The 24260-nt window shown below is 41.1% G+C and overlaps 1 protein-coding gene across 1 annotated transcript in view; it reads left to right on the top strand.

Moving 5' to 3' along the window:
- The window catches only part of LOC147021817 (receptor tyrosine-protein kinase erbB-4-like), a 504112-nt gene that overhangs the window by 389658 nt on the left and 90194 nt on the right, over positions 1 to 24260 (top strand). Inside the window, exon 20 of the mRNA XM_085892208.1 lies at positions 15142 to 15327. Within this exon, the coding sequence (XP_085748334.1) occupies positions 15142 to 15327 (186 nt within the window). The remainder of the gene's footprint in view (positions 1 to 15141; positions 15328 to 24260) is intronic.

Raw genomic sequence — 24260 nt, forward strand, 5'->3', positions numbered from 1 at the left:
TTGCGTTCATCCAAGCCCATCCCTCGGTGTACTGCAGTTATAACAGAGGGTGGTAGGCTCTTGACAGATGAGTCCGAAGTGAAGGCCCGCTGGGCGGGTTACTTTGAACGGTTGTACCAGGCTAATCCACCAGCCTTCAAGTTGGACATCAGGGGTGTTACAATCCCTGTTGCTGACCCTCCAATCAACTGTGGTCCACCTTCGTTGTGGAAACACAGGCTGCGGTGAACCGGTTGAAATGGGGTAAAGCTCCAGGGATCTGTGGCATCCATGCTGAACATCTCAAGGCTGGTGGAAATGCTGCATTCATGCCATTGTATGCAGTTCTGTACTCTGCTTGGAACACAGGCATCATCTCAACTGACTGGAAGAGGGGCCTTGTTGTCCCTCTCTGGAAAGGGAAGGGTGATCGCCAAGACTGCAACAACGACCGAGGGGTGACTCTGCTCTCAGTGCCGGGCAAGGTCTTTGCTCGGATAATTATTGATAGGGTTCGCCACCATCTACTTGAGCACCAGCATCCAGAGCAGTCAGGCAAAGAGGTTACACCAAAGAGGTCAACGATTGACCATATCCTTGCTCTTCGGGTCCTCACCGAACGCAGACGAGAGTTTCGGCAGGGGCTATTTGCAGCCTATGTTGATCTCTGTAAAGCGTTCGATTCAGTGAATCAGTATGCCCTCTGGAGGATTCCTGGTCTTCGTGGGGTGCTACCAAAACTGATAGATGTGATTTCTGAACTCTACTCTGGTACTGAGAGTGCTGTGATATGTGGTGATACAAACTCTGACTTATTTCCAGTTGTTACTGGAGTTCGTCAGGGGTGTATATTGGCTGCCGCACTTTTCAGCACTTGTATGGACTGGATTCTCGGGAGGATGTCGTAGAGATCAAGCTGCGGTGCATCTTTTGGCAATGTCAAGATCTCTGACTTTGATTTCGCAGATGATGCAGTCATCTTTGCAGAGAATTTAGATATCCTTTTGGGGGCCCTCAAGGTGCTGAATGAGGTGTCGGAGCCACTGGGATTATGGGTTTCCTGGGTCAAAACGAAGATCCAGGCTTTGAATGACATCTTGGATGCCGCTGTCCTGTCTGTGCCTGTTTGTGGTGAGGATGTTGAGGTCGTGGAGAGATCCGCTTACCTTGGCAGTGATATTCATGTCTCTGCTGGCTGTGAGTCAGAGGTCAATAGATGTCTGGGTCGGGCCTGGGGAGTCACGGATTCACTGGATCATGGGGTGTGGCATTGCCGGTACCTGTGCGGGAGGATGAAAGTCTGAGTCTTCAGGTCCTTGGTGATTCCAGTCTTGCTCTATGGATGCGACACTTGGACTCTGACCAAGGATCTGAGACAGAGACTTAATTCCTTTGGTACCAGGACTCTTCGCAGAATCCTTGGCTATCGCTGGTCAGAATTTGCATCCAATGAGCGGTTGCTGAGAGAGACTCAGATGAGATTTGTTACCTGCATAGTCCTTGAGCATCTGCTGCGGCTGTATGGACATGTAGCTCATTTTTCTGACGCTGATCCTGCTCACCAGATTCTCTCAGCAAAGGAGTCTCATGAGTGGAGGAGGCCAATGGACCGACCACCTTCCTCGTGGTTGATCGGCATCTCAAGAAGATGGGGATGGGCCAGGCATCTGCCTGGGGGATTGCCAGACGGAGGCCCCTGGAGTACCGGCAGAAAGTGGACGCAGCGACATGCTGCTCTGGCGCATTCTCCCATACCTGACCTGACCTGTGTCTTAAGGGTCTTCAAAAGACTTGGGGATCTTAAGGGGTTTCCGGAGTCTTCGAATTCTTATCCGTCTTTGGGGTCCAAAGGATCTTTGGGGTATTTGGGGTTTAAAAGTGTCTTAATTGTGTTCAGGGAATTCAATGGTCTTAAGGATCTTGTGGGTATTTGGGTCTTTGTGGTCTTAAGAGGTCTTATCTCCCAAGCATGTAAAAAGTCTTCTCTCAAGTATATAAAAAAGGTCTTCTGGTTCTTTTGGGACTTTAAAAGCTGAGGTTATGGATGACAACCCCCGGGTTGGACTTGGTCTGTTTGCCAAATTTGGTGGTTGTTGGCCCAGCAGTCTTTGCAAAAAAAAAACGCGAAAAAATGCAGGTATGGTGTGGTGATTGTGAATAGGAACGTACTGTACACCACTGACCATAGCATATAGCTTTGTTTATCACAGCACAAAAACAGTGAACGTATTATTTCTTTAGTTTAGTTCCAATTGTGTGTGGAATCAGGCCAGCTGTGCAGTGAACCAATCGGTGGAAGACCCAGCTCGACTAATTAGGTGTGCTGGCCTTTGGCCGTGTTATATGTCATATGATAGCTGTTAAACAATAATATTGCATTTAAATGAAAAAGCCAGGAAAGTGATCTTTAAAGGCTCAGCTGGTGGATGAAAATACCCTTACAACAATCCTCACATCGGACTTGGGCTGTGTGCCAAATTTGGTGGTTGTCGGTCCAGCGGTCCTTGCAAAAAACGCAAACAAACAGACAGACAGACAGACATCCCAAATATCTTATTTATTAGATATCAGACACATCCTCGGACACCTCAATCTCGATAGGGTCTTAAGGCACATACTGGGTTACTTCGCTGGTGTATTAATTCAGCATTTTGTTCAACCTGCTCAACAATGCTTTGAGTTGGAACAGGCCGCAGTGGTTTATGAACGATAACGCACTCAAAATGTATTTTTTTTTCTTCACTTTCCTCACTCATACATCATCGAATACCGAATCTACATACCTACAAATCACTGTGTACATCACTTTTGTCAGTGTTACTGGTTTAAAATTAGGAGCTTGGAGCGATTTCATGCATTATATGATGCAATTTTCCAATTTCTCCTCTCACGGACTAATTAAAGTATATCATCGAAATATAATTTGAGTTTTGAGGATTGGATCATGTGGACTAAATAACTTGAAATCTGGAGTGAAATCTGAAAATGTTAAGAAATTGGCGATGTTTCGTTTTTTGTGGGTATGTGCCATTAACAATCAGCTTGCAATCGCTTGCCAAGCCAGGCGTTCCTTCTCAATAATTTAATTGAAGTGCTTGCTTGAGTGCTTGAGCCACTTGCCAAGCACCCGACAGTCGATAGCAGTGCAGTTTGTGTGCCGATCGGGATGTACCAACGGCAATTGCTATACAAGGTTGAGGTACGTATACAGTACACACAGACATGGTACATATGGGTAGATTTGGATCTGCAACGGGACTATCTGTGAATGTGTGGGCATGACTCCACGCTTTCTTAGGGGTGCCGTGGTGGAAAAATTTAATCCCTTTTCTTATGATGATGATGGGTGGTTGAGGTTTTAACTTTTAATCTCAGCAGGATACGGGCGATCACACTTTCCTTTCTCCTCATGACTGTTTCTAAAACATTTTTAATTGTTTTATATGACTCGGTGTGCTTTACAAAGTTTATATGGTTTCTCTTTGTGAATTCCAAAGCAAAATATATTTGGTAACACCTGATTTCCGAGCCGTTTTCCGTATGTGCAGCACCCTCCCACATATCTCTCCCTCTGTCTCTTTCTTTGTCTCTCTCAGTCTCTTACTGTCTCCGGACATGTCTCCGGACACAAGTCGTACGATAAATACCTCCTGGAGAGAAACACCACCCAGACATGTTCAGAGATAAACACCACCCGGAAATGTCGTAAAACATCACCCGGTGTTTGTGTCCGGGCGGTGTTTATCTCCAGATGTAGTTTGTGGCCAGGCATTGTTTAAATCCAGGCTATTTCTGTCTCTGGACCTGTCCAGGCCCTGTTTGTTTGTCTCTAGACGTGTCCGTGTTTGTCTCCAGATGGTGTTTGTCTCCAATCGTGCCCAGCCAGTATTTGTCTCTGGACATGTCCGGGCAATGTTAATGTCCAGACGGGAGTTTATCTCCAGATGTGTCTGGGTGGTGTTTGTCTCCGGATGGCATTGCTCCGGATGCGTCTGGTGGGTTTTGTCTCCGACATTTCCGGGTGGTGTTTATCTCTGAACATGTCTGGGTGGTGTTTCTCTCCAGGAGGTATTTATCGTACGACTGGTAGAAAATGGATTTCAGACATTATTTTTGTTTCCATCTTCACTGTTATTCTCTGCAGAATTATTTTAATGGGACAGTACTAATCATAGTTAACGCTCCAGCGCACGTCTGCCTTCCCTTCCTCTCACCTCATGCCACCTTTCCTTCCCCCACCACTCCTCTTGCTCCCCCCCCCCCCGCTCTCTCTCTCTCTCCCCCACCCTTTCTCTCTCTCTCCCCTCTCTTTTTCTCCCCCTCTCCCCACTCTTTTTTCCCCATCCCCTTTAATACTCCCATCAATGAATTGACGGATGCCATTAGCGAGTTATAAAATAATTGAACACCCTGAACTTCCCGACAATAGTATGGTCTGTCGTCAGTATGTAGTTGTAAAGATGAGGGAAGGTTTAAAAACACAACAACTCCTCAGTATGAACAGCACAAAAGCCGGTGCCGCATACGAGTGTCGGTGCCGCAGAAGCAGCTTCCTCAGCAAGGGTTTTACAGGGTGGTTTGCCATTGCCTTCCCAGCATTAGTTTGGGCAGGAATTTAGAATATGGCCATTGCGTTGGATAACGTGTAATACTGTCTTACCACCAGGTGGAATTTTTTTGCCTCCATTAGCACATTATGCTCAGACAGACAAACGAACGAACCCAAATGCAATGCCTCCTCCTCTGGCGAGGGTAAAAAGCACTAAATAATTCCCACTTCCTAAACCAGAGAAAAAAAAATTAGAAATACAATTTCCCCTAAGAAAGAAAATAATAACAAAAATGTATTTTGTTTTTCAAGTTTGTTTGTTTTTCATTAAAAAATAATTAACACAAAAAAAATTTGAGCAAAAATATAAATAATTTCTAATAAAAAATTCCAAAACAAAGTTAGAAATGAACAGCGAAGTAGAAGTAGTATATATACATATATATATATATATATATATATATATATATATATATATATATATATATATATATATATATATATATATATACACCATATGTGTGAACAAACGGACTCAAATGCAATAACCTCTCCTTTGGAGAGGGCAATGATGATACAAAATTAGGCAATAACTTTATCGTAGCAGTTCCAATTAAAGGTATATTTGGACTTTGTGATTATAATAAAGTTCTGTGTTGGCCAAAAATGAAGCTTCAATTAAATGGAAATGTTTATGAAAATAGATTGCTTTTTGGGGGGTTGCTGATGCTTCATTGCCCAAAATAAGTTTGTTGTTCATGAAATTACTTCGTATTGTTACATGGAAGGGGTTGAAGGGTGGGAGGGATCCATTGCTGGTTAGACTGTGGTAAGTGTTATATGGTGCGTGTGTTTTGAATAGGTTAGATTGCCATGTAACAGGGACCTGTCAGAGTAAGACGTCTTGTAAAATGTGATGCTGACGAGGCAGCGTATGTAATTTATGGACAGGATAATCAAGGTGAAAAAAATAGTAAGCGTAAATACCTCTTGTTTGTGGGCAGGGCCAGGTGAAAACTTCCAATGATAAAAGGCACACGTGTCACACGTTTGCGTAAAGGCCATCACTATCTGTCTGACCAGTGTGTACCAACCACAGTGGTGCTATAGGGCTGAGACTCACGGAAAGACATTTACTTTTACTGGGGCCACCCTGTGAGCAGAATGGCCTGGAAGAGGACTCGACTCAAGTGTGAAGAAGCAGGGAGGATTGACACTGGGAAGAAGAGCCTTCAGAGGAGAGAAAGGACCGACCAGAGCTGCTGGCATGGAGGAGTCATAGGAAGAAGTGCCTTGAGAGATGGTTATGAGATATAGTTGAGGGTGCACATCCCGAGGTGCTCCTCAGGGATGGTTTACTTCGTCGCTGGTTGACTTCATCGCTGGTTTACTTCATCACTGGTTTACTTCATCAATGGTTTCCAAAACGGCCTGCATCATCGCCTTCCACCCTGTGCATAGTACCAAAGGAGAGTCCTCACTTGCAATTTTAATGTTTATATAAGTGTGATCTGCATGTCCATTGTGGGTTAAGATTTGCTCTTTATTTGTTTTTTTTCTATTTCATCATTGTATATATGTTTCCGTGTCTCTTTTCCCCTCTTTGTGTCTGTTGATTTGCATGGTTTGTTCTGACCTGCTTGGCTCGTCCACCTTCTCCCCCATATTCATTCTAAATAAACCCTTTTAAAGGTAAGAAAATGTGGTCAAGCCATCTACCTCCTGTTCATGTGCTGTCAATTTTGGCAACCTTGGTGAACAAAGTAATATGCAGTACAGTAGAAGACATAAACCATTTGGCCGTTTCCTTGGACAAAGGATCCCAGGGCTGAGGCCGATCATGTTAGTGAGCCTTAAGGCCCGGTCACACCTTGACGTTTTAGCCAACGTATGCCGATTTTTGAATTTTTTTTTATAAAACGCTGGCACACGTTGAATACTTTATGGATAAGTTTTGATAACATTGAGAGCACGCTGGCATACGTCGTAGTACGTTGCCATACGTCGTTGTACGTTGGCTTTAAACGTTGTACTTTTCGGTTGTCCTCAAATTTTTTCATGCTTGAAATTTCACGACGTATGCCGGCGTATGACTCACACGTTCCGCTACGCTGGCCACAAGTTGTATGCACGGTCTGCGATCGTTGACAGACGTCAACACATGCTACTTGTAAGTTAATCATAAGTTGAGACACGCCGAGGTAATGTTTAGAGTACCCGAAACTTATTTCCTACCTATGATTTACGTGTTGTTGGCACGTTACGCGATCATTGCCACATGTCGACAGACGTTACTTTTAAGTTACTCATAGGCTGAAAGACGTCGGTATAATGGATCGTCCTTGCGTCAGCGTCCACGGCCACGGCCACGACACTTATTTGCAGCATTCTTCAAACTTTTCTTCGGCATGACGAGGATGTTCACACTTCGATGTCTAGCTTGGCTATGATTCCAATTGTCCATCGGCAGCGTCTATTTAAAATAGTCGAGTTTGAGCGTTTTAACACGTTCAGAAGAAACGCTTCAAATTTCCAAACCCCAGCGTCAAAAAAAAACAAAAAAAAAACAAAGGCGAGTGACAGCAATTTAAATCGTTCATTGTAAACAATGAAACTAGTTGAGTGGTACCGTTTAAAAGTCGTTGAGTGTAAAAAAAAATCCAATTGTTGAGCGCAAGCGTCTACTTTCAATAGTGGAGATGCAGCCATTTAAATCGTTGAGTGGCAGCCTATGAACCTACCCGTGGACACGCGGACGCAAGGACGATCCATCATAACCCACACCCTCCCCCTCACACTCACCTACTACTGCCAACATGAACAAACTACTACTAATACTAATACTAATACTGATACTGTTACTGCTGACATGGACATCGACTCAAAAAGGACTTGAAAACACTGTTGGGTTCCCCTTTTATGAACACCATTTTTATATACCAATTCCCAAAACCACTGGGAACACGTCTTTATATGGCAGTTGTAACTTACAAACACGTTCATTTATTTTTTTTGTCGACCGGAAGACGTCATTGGAATACGTCTACATACGTCGATGTGTGTTGGGGCTACGTAAAGAATTGGTTCAAAGCACGTCAAACATAAGTTAGAAATAAGTTTCGTGTAAAAAAGACATTACCACGAAGTGTTTCGACTTATGAGTAGCTTATAAGTAGCCTTTGTGGACGTGTGTAAGCGTCCACATATCGTGTGTAAAACTTATCCTCATCGCATGCGAACGTGTGTCATACGCCGAGTACGTCGTAAAATTTTGAACATGTTCAAAATTTCTTGACGTACTCTACTCACTACGACTCATGATAGCGTATTTAGCGTTCTACTCACGCATACCAAACTTACCCATACCGTATTCGACGTGCCCCAACGTTTTAGACACACTTTTTGTTACGTCGGCATACGCTGGCAAGATCGCCAAGGTGTGACCGCGATTTTGACCCTTCCATTTCTACGGCAGTTATGATTTGAATCGTTGTGCGTCAGCCTTTTAATAGCCTACGCCACGTGATCGTCGGCGATGCGTGCAACGCGCTATGCCTAAGTTTAGACTATCGTTGGGCATCGGTTGTGTAGGCCGACAACAGGTTCAGCATTCGTTGGTATAAGTTATCTATAACACAACGAAACGTTCTGTGTAGTTACCAATGCGTTATACATAAGACCAAGTCGCTATGAATACGTCCGAATCTTTAAAAAAAAACATCAAAAGTTCAACGTAAGCCAGCGTTTTACATAAATTTTAACACGTTGCCATCCCTGGCTAAAACGTCAAGGTGTGACCGGGCCTTTAGATGTGATAGTGCATTTGTGAATATACCCCTAAGTTAAAGACGGAAGAGATGTTAAATAGAAGACTTAACTTAAAGAAACCTCTAAAGTCTAAATGTATCATTCTAAAAAAGAAGATGTCAATGCATTAAATTAAACAGTGTCAGCTACACATCAAATTTTGGTGTCCTTGAAGAAAAGTCTCGATATTTATGGCTTATTTTTAAAGAATCAGATGGAGATACTGCGACTGATAAAAATAATGCGCTGAATGATATTGCGAACGTGAAAAATGAAAGAAATGATAATGCTAACCAGACTTGATGGTGTAATGGTAAAAATGTCCACTTTGAGTTTGAGAGGTCAGCAGTTAAAACCCCGACTGAGTCGTACCAAAAACCTTTTAAAATGGCACATGCTGATTCCTTGTTTGCTGTTCAGCAGTTTAAAGGATAAGAGCATGAACAATCCCCATAGGTTGGCAACCGTTTGGAAGAGGAAATCCCTCTGGAAATGCCCTGCTGAGTATAGTGAGAAAGGTGGCACCATTGTTGTGGTGTCGCAGGTACCCAGAATGTCCCATGAAAGTGAAGTCACTTCCCCAAAACTCATTGTCTGTGTTTGTCTCATCTTACAGTTGTGCATTGTGTTTCATGTATTCATCTGTATGTCCATGTTTGTGGTTGTGTCGGTGTGGCAGCTCCACTATGAGCTTATCCTTAGATTCTGCAACAATAAAATAAAAAAAATTGTAAATATTTCAAAGCCAAAAAGGCTTTAACACTTTGTTGGAAAGTTAAAGCTGAATTTTGAAATTTCTAATCAATAAATGCAATGTTTTGTCATGAAAAATAAAACTGGTACTAAAGGCCCTTTCACACCTTGACGTTTTAGCCAGCGATGGCAACGTATTAAAATGTATGTAAAACGCTGGCTTATGTTGAACTTTTGATATTTTTTTTAAAGATTCGGACGTATTCATAGCGACTTGGTCTTATGTATAACGCATTGGTAATGGGCACAGAACGTTTCGTTGTGTTATAGATAACTTATACCAACGAATGCTGAACCTGTTGTCGGCCTACACAACCGATGCCCAACGATAGTCTAACTTAGGCATAGCGCGTTGCAAGCATCGCCGACGATGTCGTGACGTAGCCTATTAAAAGGCTGACGCACAACAATTCGAATCATAACTGCCGTAGAAATGGAAGTGTCAACATCGCGGTCACACCTTGGCGATCTTGCCAGCGTATGCCGACCTAAGAAAAATGTGTCTAAAACGTTGGGGCACGTCAAATACGGTATGAGTAAGTTTGGTATACGTGAGTAGAATGCTAAAGTACGCTATCATACGTCGTAGTAAGTAGAGTACGTCAAGAAATTTTAAACATGTTCAAAATTTTACGACGTACTCGGCGTATGACACACGTTTCGCATGCGATGGGGATAAGTTTTACACACGATATGTGGACGCTTACACACGTCCACAAAGGCTACTTATAAGCTACTCATAAGTCGAAACACGTCGCGGTAATGTCTTTTTACGCGAAACTTATTTCTAACTTATGTTTGACGTGCTTTGAACCAATTCTTTACGTAGTCCCAACACACATCGACGTATGTAGACGTATTCCAATGACGTCTTCCGGTCGACAAAAAAATTAAATTAACGTGTTTCTAGCTTACAACTGCCATATAAAGACGTGTTCCCAGCGGTTTTGGGAATTGTATATAAAAATGCTGCTCATAAAATGGGAACCCAACAGTGTTTTCGAGTCCTTTTTGAGTCGATGTCAATGTCAGCAGTAACAGTATCAGTATCAGTATTAGTATTAGTAGTAGTATCAGTATTAGTAGTAGTTTGTTCATGTTGGCAGTAGTAGGTGAGTGTGAGGGGGAGGGTGTGGGTTATGATGGATCATCCTTGCGTTTAACAATTTAACGATTTAAATGATAAACTCAACGATTTAAATGGCTGCATCTCCACGATTGAAAGTAGACTCTTGCGCTCAACAATTGGATTTTTTTTACACTCAACGACTTTTAAACGCTACCACTCAACTATTTTCATTGTTTACAATGAACGATTTAAATTGCTGTCACTCGCCTTTGTTTTTTGACGCTGGGGTTTGGAAATTTGAAGCGTTTCTTCTGAACGTGTTAAAACGCTCAAACTCGACTATTTTAAATAGACGCTGCCGATGGACAATTGGAATCATAGCCAAGCTAGACATCGAAGTGTGAACATCCTCATCATGCCGAAGAAAAGTTTGAAGAATGCTGCAAATAAGTGTCCTGGCCGTGGCCGTGGACGCTGACGCAAGGACGATCCATTATACCGACGTCTTTCAGCCTATGAGTAACTTAAAAGTAACGTCTGTCGATGTGTGGCAACGATCGCGTAACGTACCAACAACACGTTAATCATAGGTTAGAAATAAGTTTCGGGTACGCTAAACATTACCTCGGCGTGTCTCAACTTATTATTAACTTACAAGTAGCATGTGTTGACGTCTGTCAACGATCGCAGACCGTGCATACAACTTGTGGCCAGCGTAGCGGAACGTGTGAGTCATACGCCGGCATACGTCGTGAAATTTCAAGCATGAAAAAATTTGAGGACAACCAAAAAGTACAACGTTTAAAGCCAATGTACAACGACGTATGGCAGTGTTTTTCAGCGTGCTCTCAATGTTATCAAAACTTACCCATAACGTATTCAACGTGTGCCAGCGTTTTAGAAAAAAAATTCAAAAATCGGCATACGTTGGCTAAAACGTCAAGGTGTGATCAGGCCTTTACGGACGTCTCTTCATCGAATTTTGGTTGTCTGTGTTTGTCTCGTCTTACATTTATATTTCCTGGTTTCATATTTCCTGAGTAAAGGTGAGCAGGTTATGAGTACAGTACGAGCACGTAATGTTCTAAACCTCAACCACCTCACTGTTTTGGAATAAATTAAAAAGGTAAAAGTTTTGTTTTTTTGTTTATTTCATACCGTATTTATTTTATTTACAAAGTCCGTCGGTTTCAATGATTTGTCCTAGAATATTAATTTAATTTTCTCCTGTATATATATATATATATATATATATATATATATATATATATATATATATATATATATATATATATATATATATATATATATCTATATATATATCTATATATATATATATATATATATATATATATATATATATATATATATATATATATATATATATTTTTTTTTTTTTATTTCATATGAAAATTCTGTTGTATCACTGAATATTTAGTGTCCTCATTATTAAAGGCCACATACTTTTCTGTCTTTTTAATACCTTGTATAAATATTTCATGATATGTGTACTAATCCACTATCCTAATTCGAAAATTAAATGCATGGAAAGTGAGACCTTTGATTAAAAAGTAAGTAATCTCAATGAGCAACCTTTTAATGATCAGATGCCTGCTCTGAATTTGAAATGAATAATTCTACCTGTGGGGATTACTTCAAGAAGACAGAATGTTTGCGGATGTCAATAAACATTAGAGCAATACAGCAGTGCAATTGCTATGTGGGTTTATAAGTTGTTGATGTTTTCAACATTTTTAACTGTGCAAATAAAATACAGTAATAAAAAGTAGGATTGCGGTGTTTGGAAACTATGGTAATTCTTGCAATATTTCAGGAAACGTTTAAAAAAAACCTGCTATTTTTGCACAACTGTATAAAAAGCAGTAAATATCAAACTGCCCATGTGATAGGTGTTTAATGAAAATCTGCACATGTAAATGGTTGCATCCAGGGTTACAAGCTATCGTGAGGAGAGGGGATGGGATGGGACAATTGCATCGTCAAAGCATCAACACTGCACACCATTTGGTGAGAGCATGATTGCTCACAACAAGAGAATAAAATGATTAATGTTATCTGCTGGAACGGAATCACAAAGTGGTGATGTTTTGGGTTTTACCATTTGTCCACATTTGCTGGAGAGTAAAGCCCAAAATATCAGTGCTTTGTGATCCTTTATGTCAGATAACTCTCATCATTTTATTCTTTGTGCTTTATTATCTTGTGCTGCAAATACAAACTTCTAGTTCTTTGCTGGAATTAGCCACTCAATTTTTGTGATTGCTAAAGATTGTCCTTTGACGATATCACCTGTAGCCAAAACCTTATCATCTGTGGCCTGTGGGTTATCATCCCATGGGGTCAGAGGCGGAGGGAGAAGTATTTCTCCATAAAATGCAAAGAGAAAAGCAACACCAATAGATGGCATCACCAGCACCCTGAGTACAGCACTGGGAAATTACTTCCCCAAAGGTCAACGGCTACTTTTGTCGTATGTTAAAAAATCAAGTGCTGTGTTGTCTGGCTTCTCTGTGTCTATGTGTGCACGTGATTTGTGTGTGACAGCTTTTCCCTGAGACCCTGCAGAAAAATAAACCAACGAGCATTTGAGGCAAACGGTAAGAGCGTGGATGCTGAAGATTACTTTTGATCATGATGTCACCTGTAGCCAAAATTATAGGTAATTGATAAGCTAGGACAATAATGAAAATTTGCACGTTTGTGTAATACTTCAACTTTATGAGAATCTGGAGACTATGTGCATATTACATTTGCAAAATTGTGGATGTTTTTTTTTCCCCCTTCCCCATTTATTCTTTTCTTATCTCTTATTAAAATTGACCTGTTCTATTCTTGGTAAAATAGGTTGTAATTTCCCATTAAGCCACTGAAAGCTTAAATATATAATGACATGAAAAGCATAAAGATATAAGAATGCTGCTCAATATTCATTTCTCTAAACTATAAAAATGTTCCAACAGCTTACTCTACTCCTTCTACTCATATATGATGGGGAGTCGAAAGGTTTTTTTGCCAAACCCTGAAGGAATGGTCCAGATGACATTGAGACTTGGCACAGATATTACTTCATTTTCTTAGTGGTCTCCTGCCAGTATCACACATTTTTCCAGCAGTGGGTGAACTTCCTGGTGCCGTTGGAACAGGTCATATCTTGCTTGGAAACGTTTTGAAAAGGGGAAAATAAATTGACTGTCCCTCATACATTGATCTACTTTTCCAAGATATCTATGATCGAGAAAAATGTTTGAATTATATCGAGTAAGTGTAATTGCACCAGAATAAATACGTGAGAAGTCGCTCTATTTAAACCCCATCAGCTGTTACATTATTGAGATCTTCACAACAAAGATTTGCTGAATGAATGCACCATAACACTAACAGTCTTGCCAATCAAGCCACTTTACAGTTGTAATGATGCAAAAATGCAGTTTTGGAAAGGCATTCTATTATGTAGTCTACATGTTGTCACCGAGTTGTTTTCCTTATTTATTTATTTATTGTTGTCAGTATTGTCATTTGTTCTACCTTCTTTGAAGAGGAAATCATCCTTTTTTTGAAACCCTGTTGCAATCGTGTCCTGACCTCATCATATAACTTGTTGACACTTATATGAGAAAAGTGAGATGGGACAAATTAATATCACATAATTTGGTTTGGTTTGGTCATGGTAGAAAGTATACAGGATAACTCCAGGAGACTGGATTCGGTTGAGAGCAACTATAATGGTTGTCGTATTGTCAAGTCTTAGTTATTAGAGTGGATACAAAAAAGACAACGCTGTTTACAATAGATGAGATTATGTAGAGATATGGTTTAAGTAGAAGTATTTGAAGAAGCTTGACTGTATGACACAACTTAATGGTTATGAATAAAGCAGGCGATCATTTATATAATACATCAATTTGCTTGTGCAGAAAGTGGTTGGCATTTGGACCAATGTTTCAAAAAGTAGTGATTGAGAACAGCTTATCTGCTTAAAAAGAGAAACCAGATGAATATTCATACTTGACTCTTTAAACCTGTGACTTGATAAAGCCATTTTTTGTTTTGCTGCGTGTTGGTTATAAAATGTGGTTTACTTCAAAGCATCCAAAAAGGTAAAGGAAAAGCAGGTACTGTAGCAATAATGGGAAAAGGGTGCAAAATATGTGGGTTGGGGTGAGTAAAATGGGAAGTAGACATCCACACACACTCTTATGAAACCTAAAACCAGCCAATATCAGTCAACTGCCGGAAAAAGACATCTAATTCGACTCATATTTAAGGGTCTTTGGCAGACTTGCTACACTTGCCAAGTCTGGGTTGCTGGGAGTGAGAAGCCATGGGAATTTTAACCCACACCAGTCAGCAGAGAAAGAAACGAGTCTTTAATCACATGATGAAACAGATAGCTCTTATTTATGATTGATCACACATTATGCAGCTCTCAATTCTATGTCTGAGACATGGGACTCTCATCAAAACACGTCCCTTTAGACTCAGGACTCGACTCAATATTTCACGATGGAGACTCAGGGCTTGACCCTTAAGATTCATTCGTGTTTGATGCGAGACTCAAGCCATGAAACTGGGCCCAAGAACCATGACTCCAGATCTTAAAGGATGGATTGGCAGATAATTGTGTGCTTAAATGTGTTCATTTCTAAATGGACTTCCTCCAACCTGCCATGTCTCTTTTTGGTTCTTCCCCCTTCTCCCCTCCTCCAGAGCATTCATTTTTGTGCTTGGACCCCATCCCATCCCAAAATGCATATCTTATAAATAAAATGAAAATATCCAAAGTGTCCTTTCTTTTTCATCATCATGGTACTTTTTATCCCAAGCACATGGACGAAGTTTTTGTGATGCTGAATGAGTGGAATTGCATATTCCTGCACCAACCTTTCCTTGTATTTCACATTTCCCTGTGTATAACTTTGGAAGAAAAAAATCAGCTGCTGAAATGGAATATGCTTTCTGGCAGGAGGCCTACATCATGGCAAGCATGAGCCACCCTCACCTGGTGCATCTGCTGGGTATTTGCCTCACTCCACACGTGCAGCTCGTCACACAGCTCATGCCACTTGGTTGCCTCCTCGAGTACACACGTGAACATCGTGAGCGAATAGGCTCACAGCTTCTGCTCAACTGGGCCGTGCAGATTGCCAAGGTAACTACTCCTCAATGCCTCTCACCCACTCACTTGCTACCCTTTGCTCTCCGTGGTTACTGCACCTGACATTTATTTCCATCCCATACTCACATATTCTTTGACACTCATGCAACTTTATTTTAATCTGCATACAGTTCCACAAGTTTTCTGTATCTCTCAGAATTAAACAAGAATGACTGCACTGTGGTCACAACCTGTGACACAAAATATATATTTTTCGCCTCCTCTGTCCATTCAACTTCTTCATCCTTGCTGTTGAAGGTATTATACAATTAATCTCCAATGGTCTTCATGGCTATCATCAATATCTTCAATATCAATTACAAGTCTGACAGACAGCTGAGTCTGTTTTCAGGCAATGAAAAATGCCAAGATTAGTGCTGAGAAGATGAGATATCACATCGGCCCCTGCTTATGATCATGTGTGTGAAAATACTTTAATTAGCAGATTAACACACATGAAGATTATCACACATGAGGAGATGTCATATCTGTCTGACCTGGCATTAGTTAACTGGTATGTGAGTTTTACACGACCTAGAAATGTGGATCTTGATATACTCAAAATAATGATGTAACTCCGAAAGGAACAATCGCAAACCCCAAAAGGAATATTACAAATCAGATGACGAGAAGGGCACATTATATCTTCAGATAGTGACGAAAGTTAAATTTGCAGGATAATGATAGTGGTGCGTGGAAAATATGAGCCCGATCCATTCCACTGAACAACATCCCCACCTCATTCCAGGCACGTCATCCCAATCCGTTCACCGCTCTCATTCATATCACTTGTAGGAATGAGAATAGAAAAATAAAAATAAATGCAATGCAGTGCCACACGCTACAATTTTCACCAATTTATTTTACTCATTGTCATTATGTAAAATGTGAATGCAAAAACTGTGGCTCTGTTTTAGAGGTAAACAAAATAGTCATCGGTTAACAGTGTTGCGTGCGACTGGAAACACCCCTCCCCAAACAAAATAGCAAATTTTGAATAGCCCCTACGCGTACACAAATCGCGGGTAGATGTGGTGACCTCTCATTCACGCTTTTAGTTCACTGCAAATTTGTTTTATGTAGAACAAATAAATTGGACACAAAAGTTGATGGGGAAAACTTTCAAAAAGAACACATCGATCGAGCGGATGACTTTCACCGTGTTGGGACAGTTTTAATCATGAATGAAGCATATTTTACTCAGTTGTGGAAGAGGTAACAAAAGACACATGCGGATGGTAGGCATCATGAGTAACAAAGCCAATGGGAATCGGATGGTGTTTAACAAAATTATCACAGGAGTAACTTTAGGGAGGTGTTTGCCATGCGTGCTGACGGACTTGATTAAATCTCACTCATAATTTTTATTCGACATACAATTGGATTTTTTGGGGTCTCTCGTCGTAACACTCGACCCAAACAAAGCCAATGCAAATCTGACACAACAAACCCGGGCAGTGGATAATCAACAGAGGCCGAGAGGCCTGACGTCTTGGGCTCAGCAGAAAACCAAGATGGCGGCCATATTATTTTGTCTGGGTGCCATGATGGGTGGAGTCAAGCGCCAAATATGGGTGGAATCCAGCAGCTGTTCGACCAATCGGTGCATATTTCAAAAATCGAGGCACAACAACAACACCAACAACTACAACAATCATGTGGGGCTCTTGCAGACCTGCCACACATCGCAAGTAAAAACATGTTTTTCTATATTTATCTTTGTGACAATAAAACTCGAGCAATATTGTACACTTTTGAATCACTGAATTTGTCAGTAGGCTGTCAGCAAGGTGGAAACAATAAGGCTATTGACTGTCCTTTATTTATTTCTTCAAATTCCCACTGTGAGTTGTTTCTCGATCCTTGTTAATCTTCATGTGACGTCCTTGTGTCGTTTTTATTTGATGCATATTGTGCTTTAGATGAATCTGTTCCCCTTTCCCTAAGTGTTCCCGATATCTAATAACTCATTGGATGTGATTGGGTATTGGAGAGGAGACGCGTATCTTCGAGTGGCACGTACCTTGTTAACCTCACCAAATCCAGCTTATTCCTCTCCTCTGCTATTTGTCCACTCTTCTTTCATCCTCCCTGAATCTGTCCAGTCATTTTCTTTCCTCAATTTCCTTCACATCATGAATCAATATCAGCTCGTGGTAATGGACTCGTGGTAATCAGAATTTGAGATAATGGAATCATAAAGATAGTACTGTATTACAGGTGAGAAAAGAGGGTGATTAAATAATGGAGGTGAGCATCGAGTTTAACCTGGGGGAGGTGACAAGGAAAGGATTTCTGACTGTGATGCATGTGACCTGGTGTGGCTTTAAGGGCTGGTTAGAGAGGTGACATGGCAGGAAGAGTAAGACTAGAATAGAGGTCATAAAAATACTGCAAATCAAACAATTGCCGATGGTGAGCAATAATTTTATTACTTAAGAAATCTAAAGATTTTGTAAGTATATTGATGACTTCCGTCCTCTGTTTGTGTGTTTGTCTGTAGGCACGATAACTCGAGAACGGAAGAAGCTACCAATGTCAAATTACACCAGGTGATTCAGGAAGGTGATGGCTAGTGCTGATTAGATTTTGGTCAAAATCGGTCAAAGGTCAAGGTCACAGTGAGGTCAAATATTCGATTTTTGATGGTTTGGTACAGATAACTCGAGAACGGAAGAAGCTTCCAATGTCAAATTACACCACGTGATTCAGGAAGGTGATGGCTAGTGCGGTTTAGATTTTGGTCAAAATCGGTCAAAGGTCAAGGTCACAGTGAGGTCAAACATTCGATTTTTGATGGTTTGGTACAGAATCATCGTAGAAACTTCTGGTTTGCGTCGCTACCTTCTCTAGAGACAGCTTTTATTAGACAAGGTCAGAGGTCAAGTTGACGATTTCGTAAGTACCAGTCTATGACTGCTTGTTTTATTTGTCTGCTTGCCCTGTCTGTTTTGTTCTTATATATGCTCACTCAATGCTTCTTCATCACTCTTCTCCACATATTTTCCTCTTCCCTACATCAGTGCCTCAACTACTTTTTCTGTTGGTTTTGTTTTTATATACAAATTCGAGGCTCATGGAAGAGCTAGAGAATTGAATGGATCAATGCATGACAGAACAAAAGGAATAGGATAAAGTGAGGGGGAAAACACACCAACAGCAGGATTGAAGGACAAAATTAAGTGAGGCTTGGAGACACAAGAAATGTGGCGGAAAATGAGGGTAGGGAGGACACATGGGGGAAAGGAATGGGCTTGGGGTGGGTTAACAGGGGTAGAAAAGATTATAGTTTTGGATGGGGGATTATTTGAGATGGCAGTGAAATGCTGTCTTGAAGCCTCGGAGGAAAGAATAAGATTGGAGAGAGTGTGGAATTTGGTTCCACAGTCGGAAAAAAAGCGGATGAATCAATGGAGGTGAGCAGGGATTCTAAGTATTGGGAGTTTCGCCAGAAGGGGGTTACTGGCAAACTGCATATGACCTGCAGAAACATATTAGGGGTCGGGGTGAGGGAGCAGAACATGGTGGGAGCAGAGGGTGCAAAACCAGAAAGGACACAGTGAAAGACAGAGAGACCACAAATATGAAAGTAATTGCAAATCAAAGCACTATTTCTCTCTTTTGTTATATATCTGTCTCGGGAGAAGAGAATTCTTGCAGAAAATTTTCTGTAAGGCTCACTTGGCTGCATCTGGATGGGTTTGAGGGTTGTGGAGTAGTGGCTGGAACCCAAATCCTATCAAGATTCCTCCTGATGCCCCCATCTTTGCTCTTTACTTCTTCAGGTTCCTTCTTGGTCTTCCATTTGAATTGGCTGACATGGTAGGAAAAGTGTAAGGCAGGGGCACCTGCCCAGAGGTGAGAGCAGTACTTCATCAAGCTGCAGATGAACACGTTGTAGATGGATAAGAGTCCAGGCATGCCAAGGAAGGACTTTGCATGGTTGCGAAAGCCCAGTGCCAGTGACTAGCTTTGGAGGCCAACTTAAAAGCTTGGTTTGCCCAAGAAATGATCAGAGCTGATAGTGACATCCAAAGGTTTGAGTGATTGAAGTTCGTCAAGAGGATTGTTAAGAAAATAGTTGGGGATTTTGCCATGTGGTCCTTTTGAAGAGACAGATTGAGAGTTTGAGATTTGTCTGGATGGGAAGACATTCCAAGTGTTTGACCAGTTGTGATTCTATCAAGGTCTGCAGAGAGGGAAGAGGCTGCTGCCTGCCTATCTGAAGGATGAGGGATGTTACAGCAGATGGTGGAGTCATCAGCAAATACATAAAGAGGATGTTCCAGAGAGTCAGAGAGATCATTAATGAAGATCAGGAATAGGACTGGGCCTAGAACACTACTTTGGGCACACCAGCCTTGACAGAGAGAGGTAATGAGAGGGGTCCGTTGAGGGCCATGCATTTGCTATGTAAGTAGAGGAAGTCAGTAAGCTATGTGTGGAGTTTGCCTTGTATGCCATAGGCAGAGAGTTTGGAGAGCAAGGACTGTAAGATATGGATCTGATCTCTGATGTCTAGAGATATGGCTCTGATCTGATGTCTGACATTGATGGCCTTCATCTGATGTTCGGAGAGCAGAAACAGCATGTCCAAAGGACCAGTGACCTTGTCCGAATCCGATTTGATCTGAGATGAGGCCGTTGGAGAAAAGGATTTGATGTCAACTGTGATGATGTATTCCATGACGTTGCTAATGATTGGAAGTACAATAACAGGTGTGTAGCTTAAGTGATAAGTTTTGCACCTTTTTATGTAATGCAGTGATGTTCGCTGATTTTCAAGCAGTTGGAAGATGACCTCGAGCAAATGATAGAGTGAACAGAGCAGAAATCGTTTGTGTAAGAGCAACAGAGCAGGTTTTTAGGACACATGATTTGTTATTTATTTTGTTTTCGGACACATGATTGTTATTTGTTTTTAGGACACATGATTTAGGACTGATGCCATTCATTCCAGTTGCAGAATCAGAGTTGAGGGTTGAGAGAAACCTCTACACCTTGTCAAGTGCAAAAAACATATTCCAGGAGCAGTTGGGAGTGACAATGTTGGGTGGCGACAGAGAGCGAGCATTTAGGAACACAAGATATGGAAGCAAAAACAGAATTGTTTCATTTGGCCTTATCAGGAGTGAAGTCGGCTGTGGTGGCATTTTAAGTGAGCAAAGGCATGGAGTGGAGGCATACTTCAGAGATAAATGTGCTCTCAGGAGGGGGACAGAGACAGATTCCAGAGACAGACCATACTGCAAAGAAACAGACTTGTCCTCTGTTTTCCAGATCTTCCATGAGTATTGAAATTGGTACTATATTTTAAAACACCTTAGTTTTTCTTTCATACAAAATTTAAATTTAAGCTTATCGCAGAGCCAGACAGAAGCGTAAGTACTTCCGACTCAAAGCACAAATCCATTTGTATTCAATCTGTAGTTTTTTTATTTTGCTGGATTACTTCCTAATACCCACTTCGAAGGATAACCTCTCATTTGCTGTTTCACAAGGATCAAGAAAAAGAAAGAAAGAAATAAAACCCTTTGCCAAACTTCCTTAGAATGCCATATTCCCTCACTGTGAATTACTATAAATGAATTCAAGCTTTGCATGGTTCATCATTACCTGCATAGAAACAGCTCTGCTTATTATGTCTATTTTATAACCACCTGATGTGATTACGTGCCACAGGGTGATGCATCAAGTCGTATGCATCCACAAATTTTTCCACTGCATTTTATCATGGATTGAAATATTCGGCAACGATCATCGAATATGAATTATTTTTGTAACCTCATCCTGGTAGATGACAATACAGTGGTCATTTGGTTTACTTCTTCATTTCCTCTCCAGACTGCAGTTGGCTGCCCTGGATTTTACCATTGATATTTATGCAGATTACAAACTTATCAGGAACATAGTTTTCTTGCTTCTACAAAGTGTTGTTTCCTCATTCATATTCTGTTTCTTGTAACTGTATTGTTTTATCTCTTTACCTTTGCGGGTTATCGGGTACCTCACCTATCTCCTTGATGTTCCTGTTTCTTTTTTCATCTCCTTTTCTATTTTTCCATTTTTATTTTCTCCCCATCAGGCCTGACACCATGCTTGTGGCAGGGATCCGCTTCGCCGCGCTGCGAGTTATAACAGTAGGTCTACCGTTATTTGAAGAAGCACCGAAAAGCTTGTGTATTAGTGCTGTCAGTGTTGGGAGCTTTTTGGACAAGCTGACTTAGGGTTCCTGGTTGGTAATTCGATTCGGTATAAATGAACTCAATTTTGAGGATCTTGCGTAAAGCCCGAAGCCAGCTATACTTCCACATGTCATGTTTTTGTCTCACTCCATTGGTGAGTGGTATCCTGCAGTTCATCACTTGCAGTTTGTGACTGTAGTAGAAAGAGGATTTTATCGACCTATGCCTGAAACTCTAATGTTACACTTCAGGTGCAATGCATTGCATTCAAGGGCAATTGAAATATCGATTTATACATTCTCCTTGGCCACCCATTTTCCCCAGAAAAAGTTTCATTACAACATCTGAAAATTCATTTATTGTTTCCCCAATTTTTCATGTTTTGTGGCATTATTTTGGAAACAGCCAGGATCTTGAAAATTTGCTCCCACTGTGCATGCACAACACATATTTGTTGCTTTTGGGCACAAACTCTGTTGGAGTTTTTGCTGCCAGCAAAATGCATCTTTTCACCCCGTGTGCAAAGCAGGGTGAAGAAATTGGTTCATTCTGTCTCTGTCTGTCAGTCATCAGTCTTTGATCAAGGAACTACATAATTGAAATTTCATTTTACATTTTGAACACTCTAAAACACGAATTGAAACATGAATTGGAACACGAACATGCAGTTCAATAGTACTTTGGCTCTGAATTTGGCAAATTGGACGGAATCTTGTCCCGAGCACGCATGCGCACAGAGTCCTGAGATTTTTTTTTTTTACTCTGCCTTCCTGTCTGGAAGTCAAACAAAATTGAAAATCATTCCAAACAGGAAAGTTGATGTTTTTGGGACCTCATAAAAGACACAAACAAGAGGAACAAATAATTAATTTAACATGTTAAATAAGGTGTTAAATAAACATGTAAAAAGCACTTCATCAACAGTGGTAAACTTCTTTAAAAAAAAAAAATCTACAGCCTTTAAAGCATTTATTTTATTTCAATTAAATTATATACTTGAACACTGTTGAACGCAAATAGCCATGGTGGCACTTCCAAAAACCTCCAGTTTATAGCAATACTGTACTTGGACACAGTATACACCATCATAACCAACCACATTTGATGCTCACACTCTCAGTGTTGGGGAATATCGAGATTCAGAAAAAATTGTGGCTAGTAGGAAATATGGCTTGTGCTCAGAAACGGAAAGCAAGAATTGAAAAGACTCTTCTGTTGTCCTTTTTCTCAATACTGCACAGGTTAAGGAGTTCTATGAACTCTCGAGTTAATATTTGTCATACTGTACTTGCAATGTACACAGAGAATGAGCGGAAGGGGTTAGTTTAGCTATTTGGTTTAGGATTAGCTGTTAAGGTTTGGGTTGGGGTCCAATGTAACACACTAGCATCCATGAGAAAAAGTTTTCAATTTGTTCATTGAAAAATTTTTTTTTATTCTTTTTCATTAACGACATCCTTTAACCAGAAATAGTGTTTGTCTGGATCACCCTTGGTCCCAAACATTCCGGGTAAAAAGATTCTCTGACATTAAAAGAGTTTTTACCAGACTCAATGGTGTAATGGTTATCATGTCTACTTTGAGTCTTGGAGGTCGGTGGTTCTAACCTCGTCCAAGTCATAACAAAGACTTTTAAAGTGGTAAATGCTGCTTCTTTGCTTAATTCTCAGCATTTAAAATTATTAATCATGGACAAACAATCATAGGTTGGTAATAATAGTCGGCTTTAATGGAAATAATGGCCTCCTTCTGTGTCAAATTTCCTTGGAAGGGAACTCATATTATTATTATTATTATTATTATTATTATTATTATTATTATTATTATTATTACTAATGCGGGCCCGTAGGTGCATGCCCATAGGTGCATGCCAGTATGTGCGGCTTCATTCCTTCGCTCTCGTAAACGACGACTGGATTGGGGCATTGTTTCAATTAGATCAGACCAACCGTATCATAAATGGCCATAACTTGGGAAACACCTGGGAAACATACTCAGGTCCCCAGCGTCAATTGTGGCGTCATATCAAACAAAGAAGAAGAAGAATTGTGACGCCCCTCTCTGTCGCCCCCCCCTCTCTCCCCCCTAGTCTCGCCCCTCCTCTCTCCTCCCTCATCTCTCGCCCCTCTCTCGCCCCCACTCTCACCCCCCTCCTCTCTCCCCCTCTCCCACCCCTCTCTCTCTCTCGCCCCCACTCTCACCCCCTTCTCTCCCGCCCCTCTCTCTCGCCCCCTACCTCTCTCCCCCTCTCTTGAATTGTGACGCCCCCCTCTCTCCCCCATATCTCGCCCCCTCTCCCCCCTTTCTCCCCTCTCCTCTCTCTCCCCCTCCTCTCTCGCTCCTCTCTCTGTAAATATATTCACAAATGTCTACCAAGCACAACAATTAATTCAAACCTTGAGAAAAAACAGGTTTCAACCCCTTGGGAAACAGCTCTTTCCCTTGGGAAAAGTCAAACCTTGAGATTAATTAATAATTTGAAAAATTAATTCAAACCTTGGGAAAAAACAGTTTTCAAACCTTGGGGAAACACTTGGGAAACAGCTGAAAAGGATGAAGAACGATATCAAACCTTGAAAAGGCACATACTCAGGTCCCCAGCGTCGATTGTGACGTCATACCAAATGAAGAAGAAGAATTGTGACGTCAATCGTGCAAAAAAAAAAAAAATTGTGACGTCATTCGTGAGTCATAGCACCGTGTCTTGTCATTGGTTGACAGATAAATGGTCGAAACTTGGGA

This window comes from Eptatretus burgeri, chromosome 8 (genome assembly GCF_056783735.1).
Source record: "Eptatretus burgeri isolate ZD-2024b chromosome 8, Ebu_testis_v1, whole genome shotgun sequence".
In the NCBI taxonomy this organism is placed as follows: Eukaryota; Metazoa; Chordata; class Myxini; order Myxiniformes; family Myxinidae; genus Eptatretus; species Eptatretus burgeri.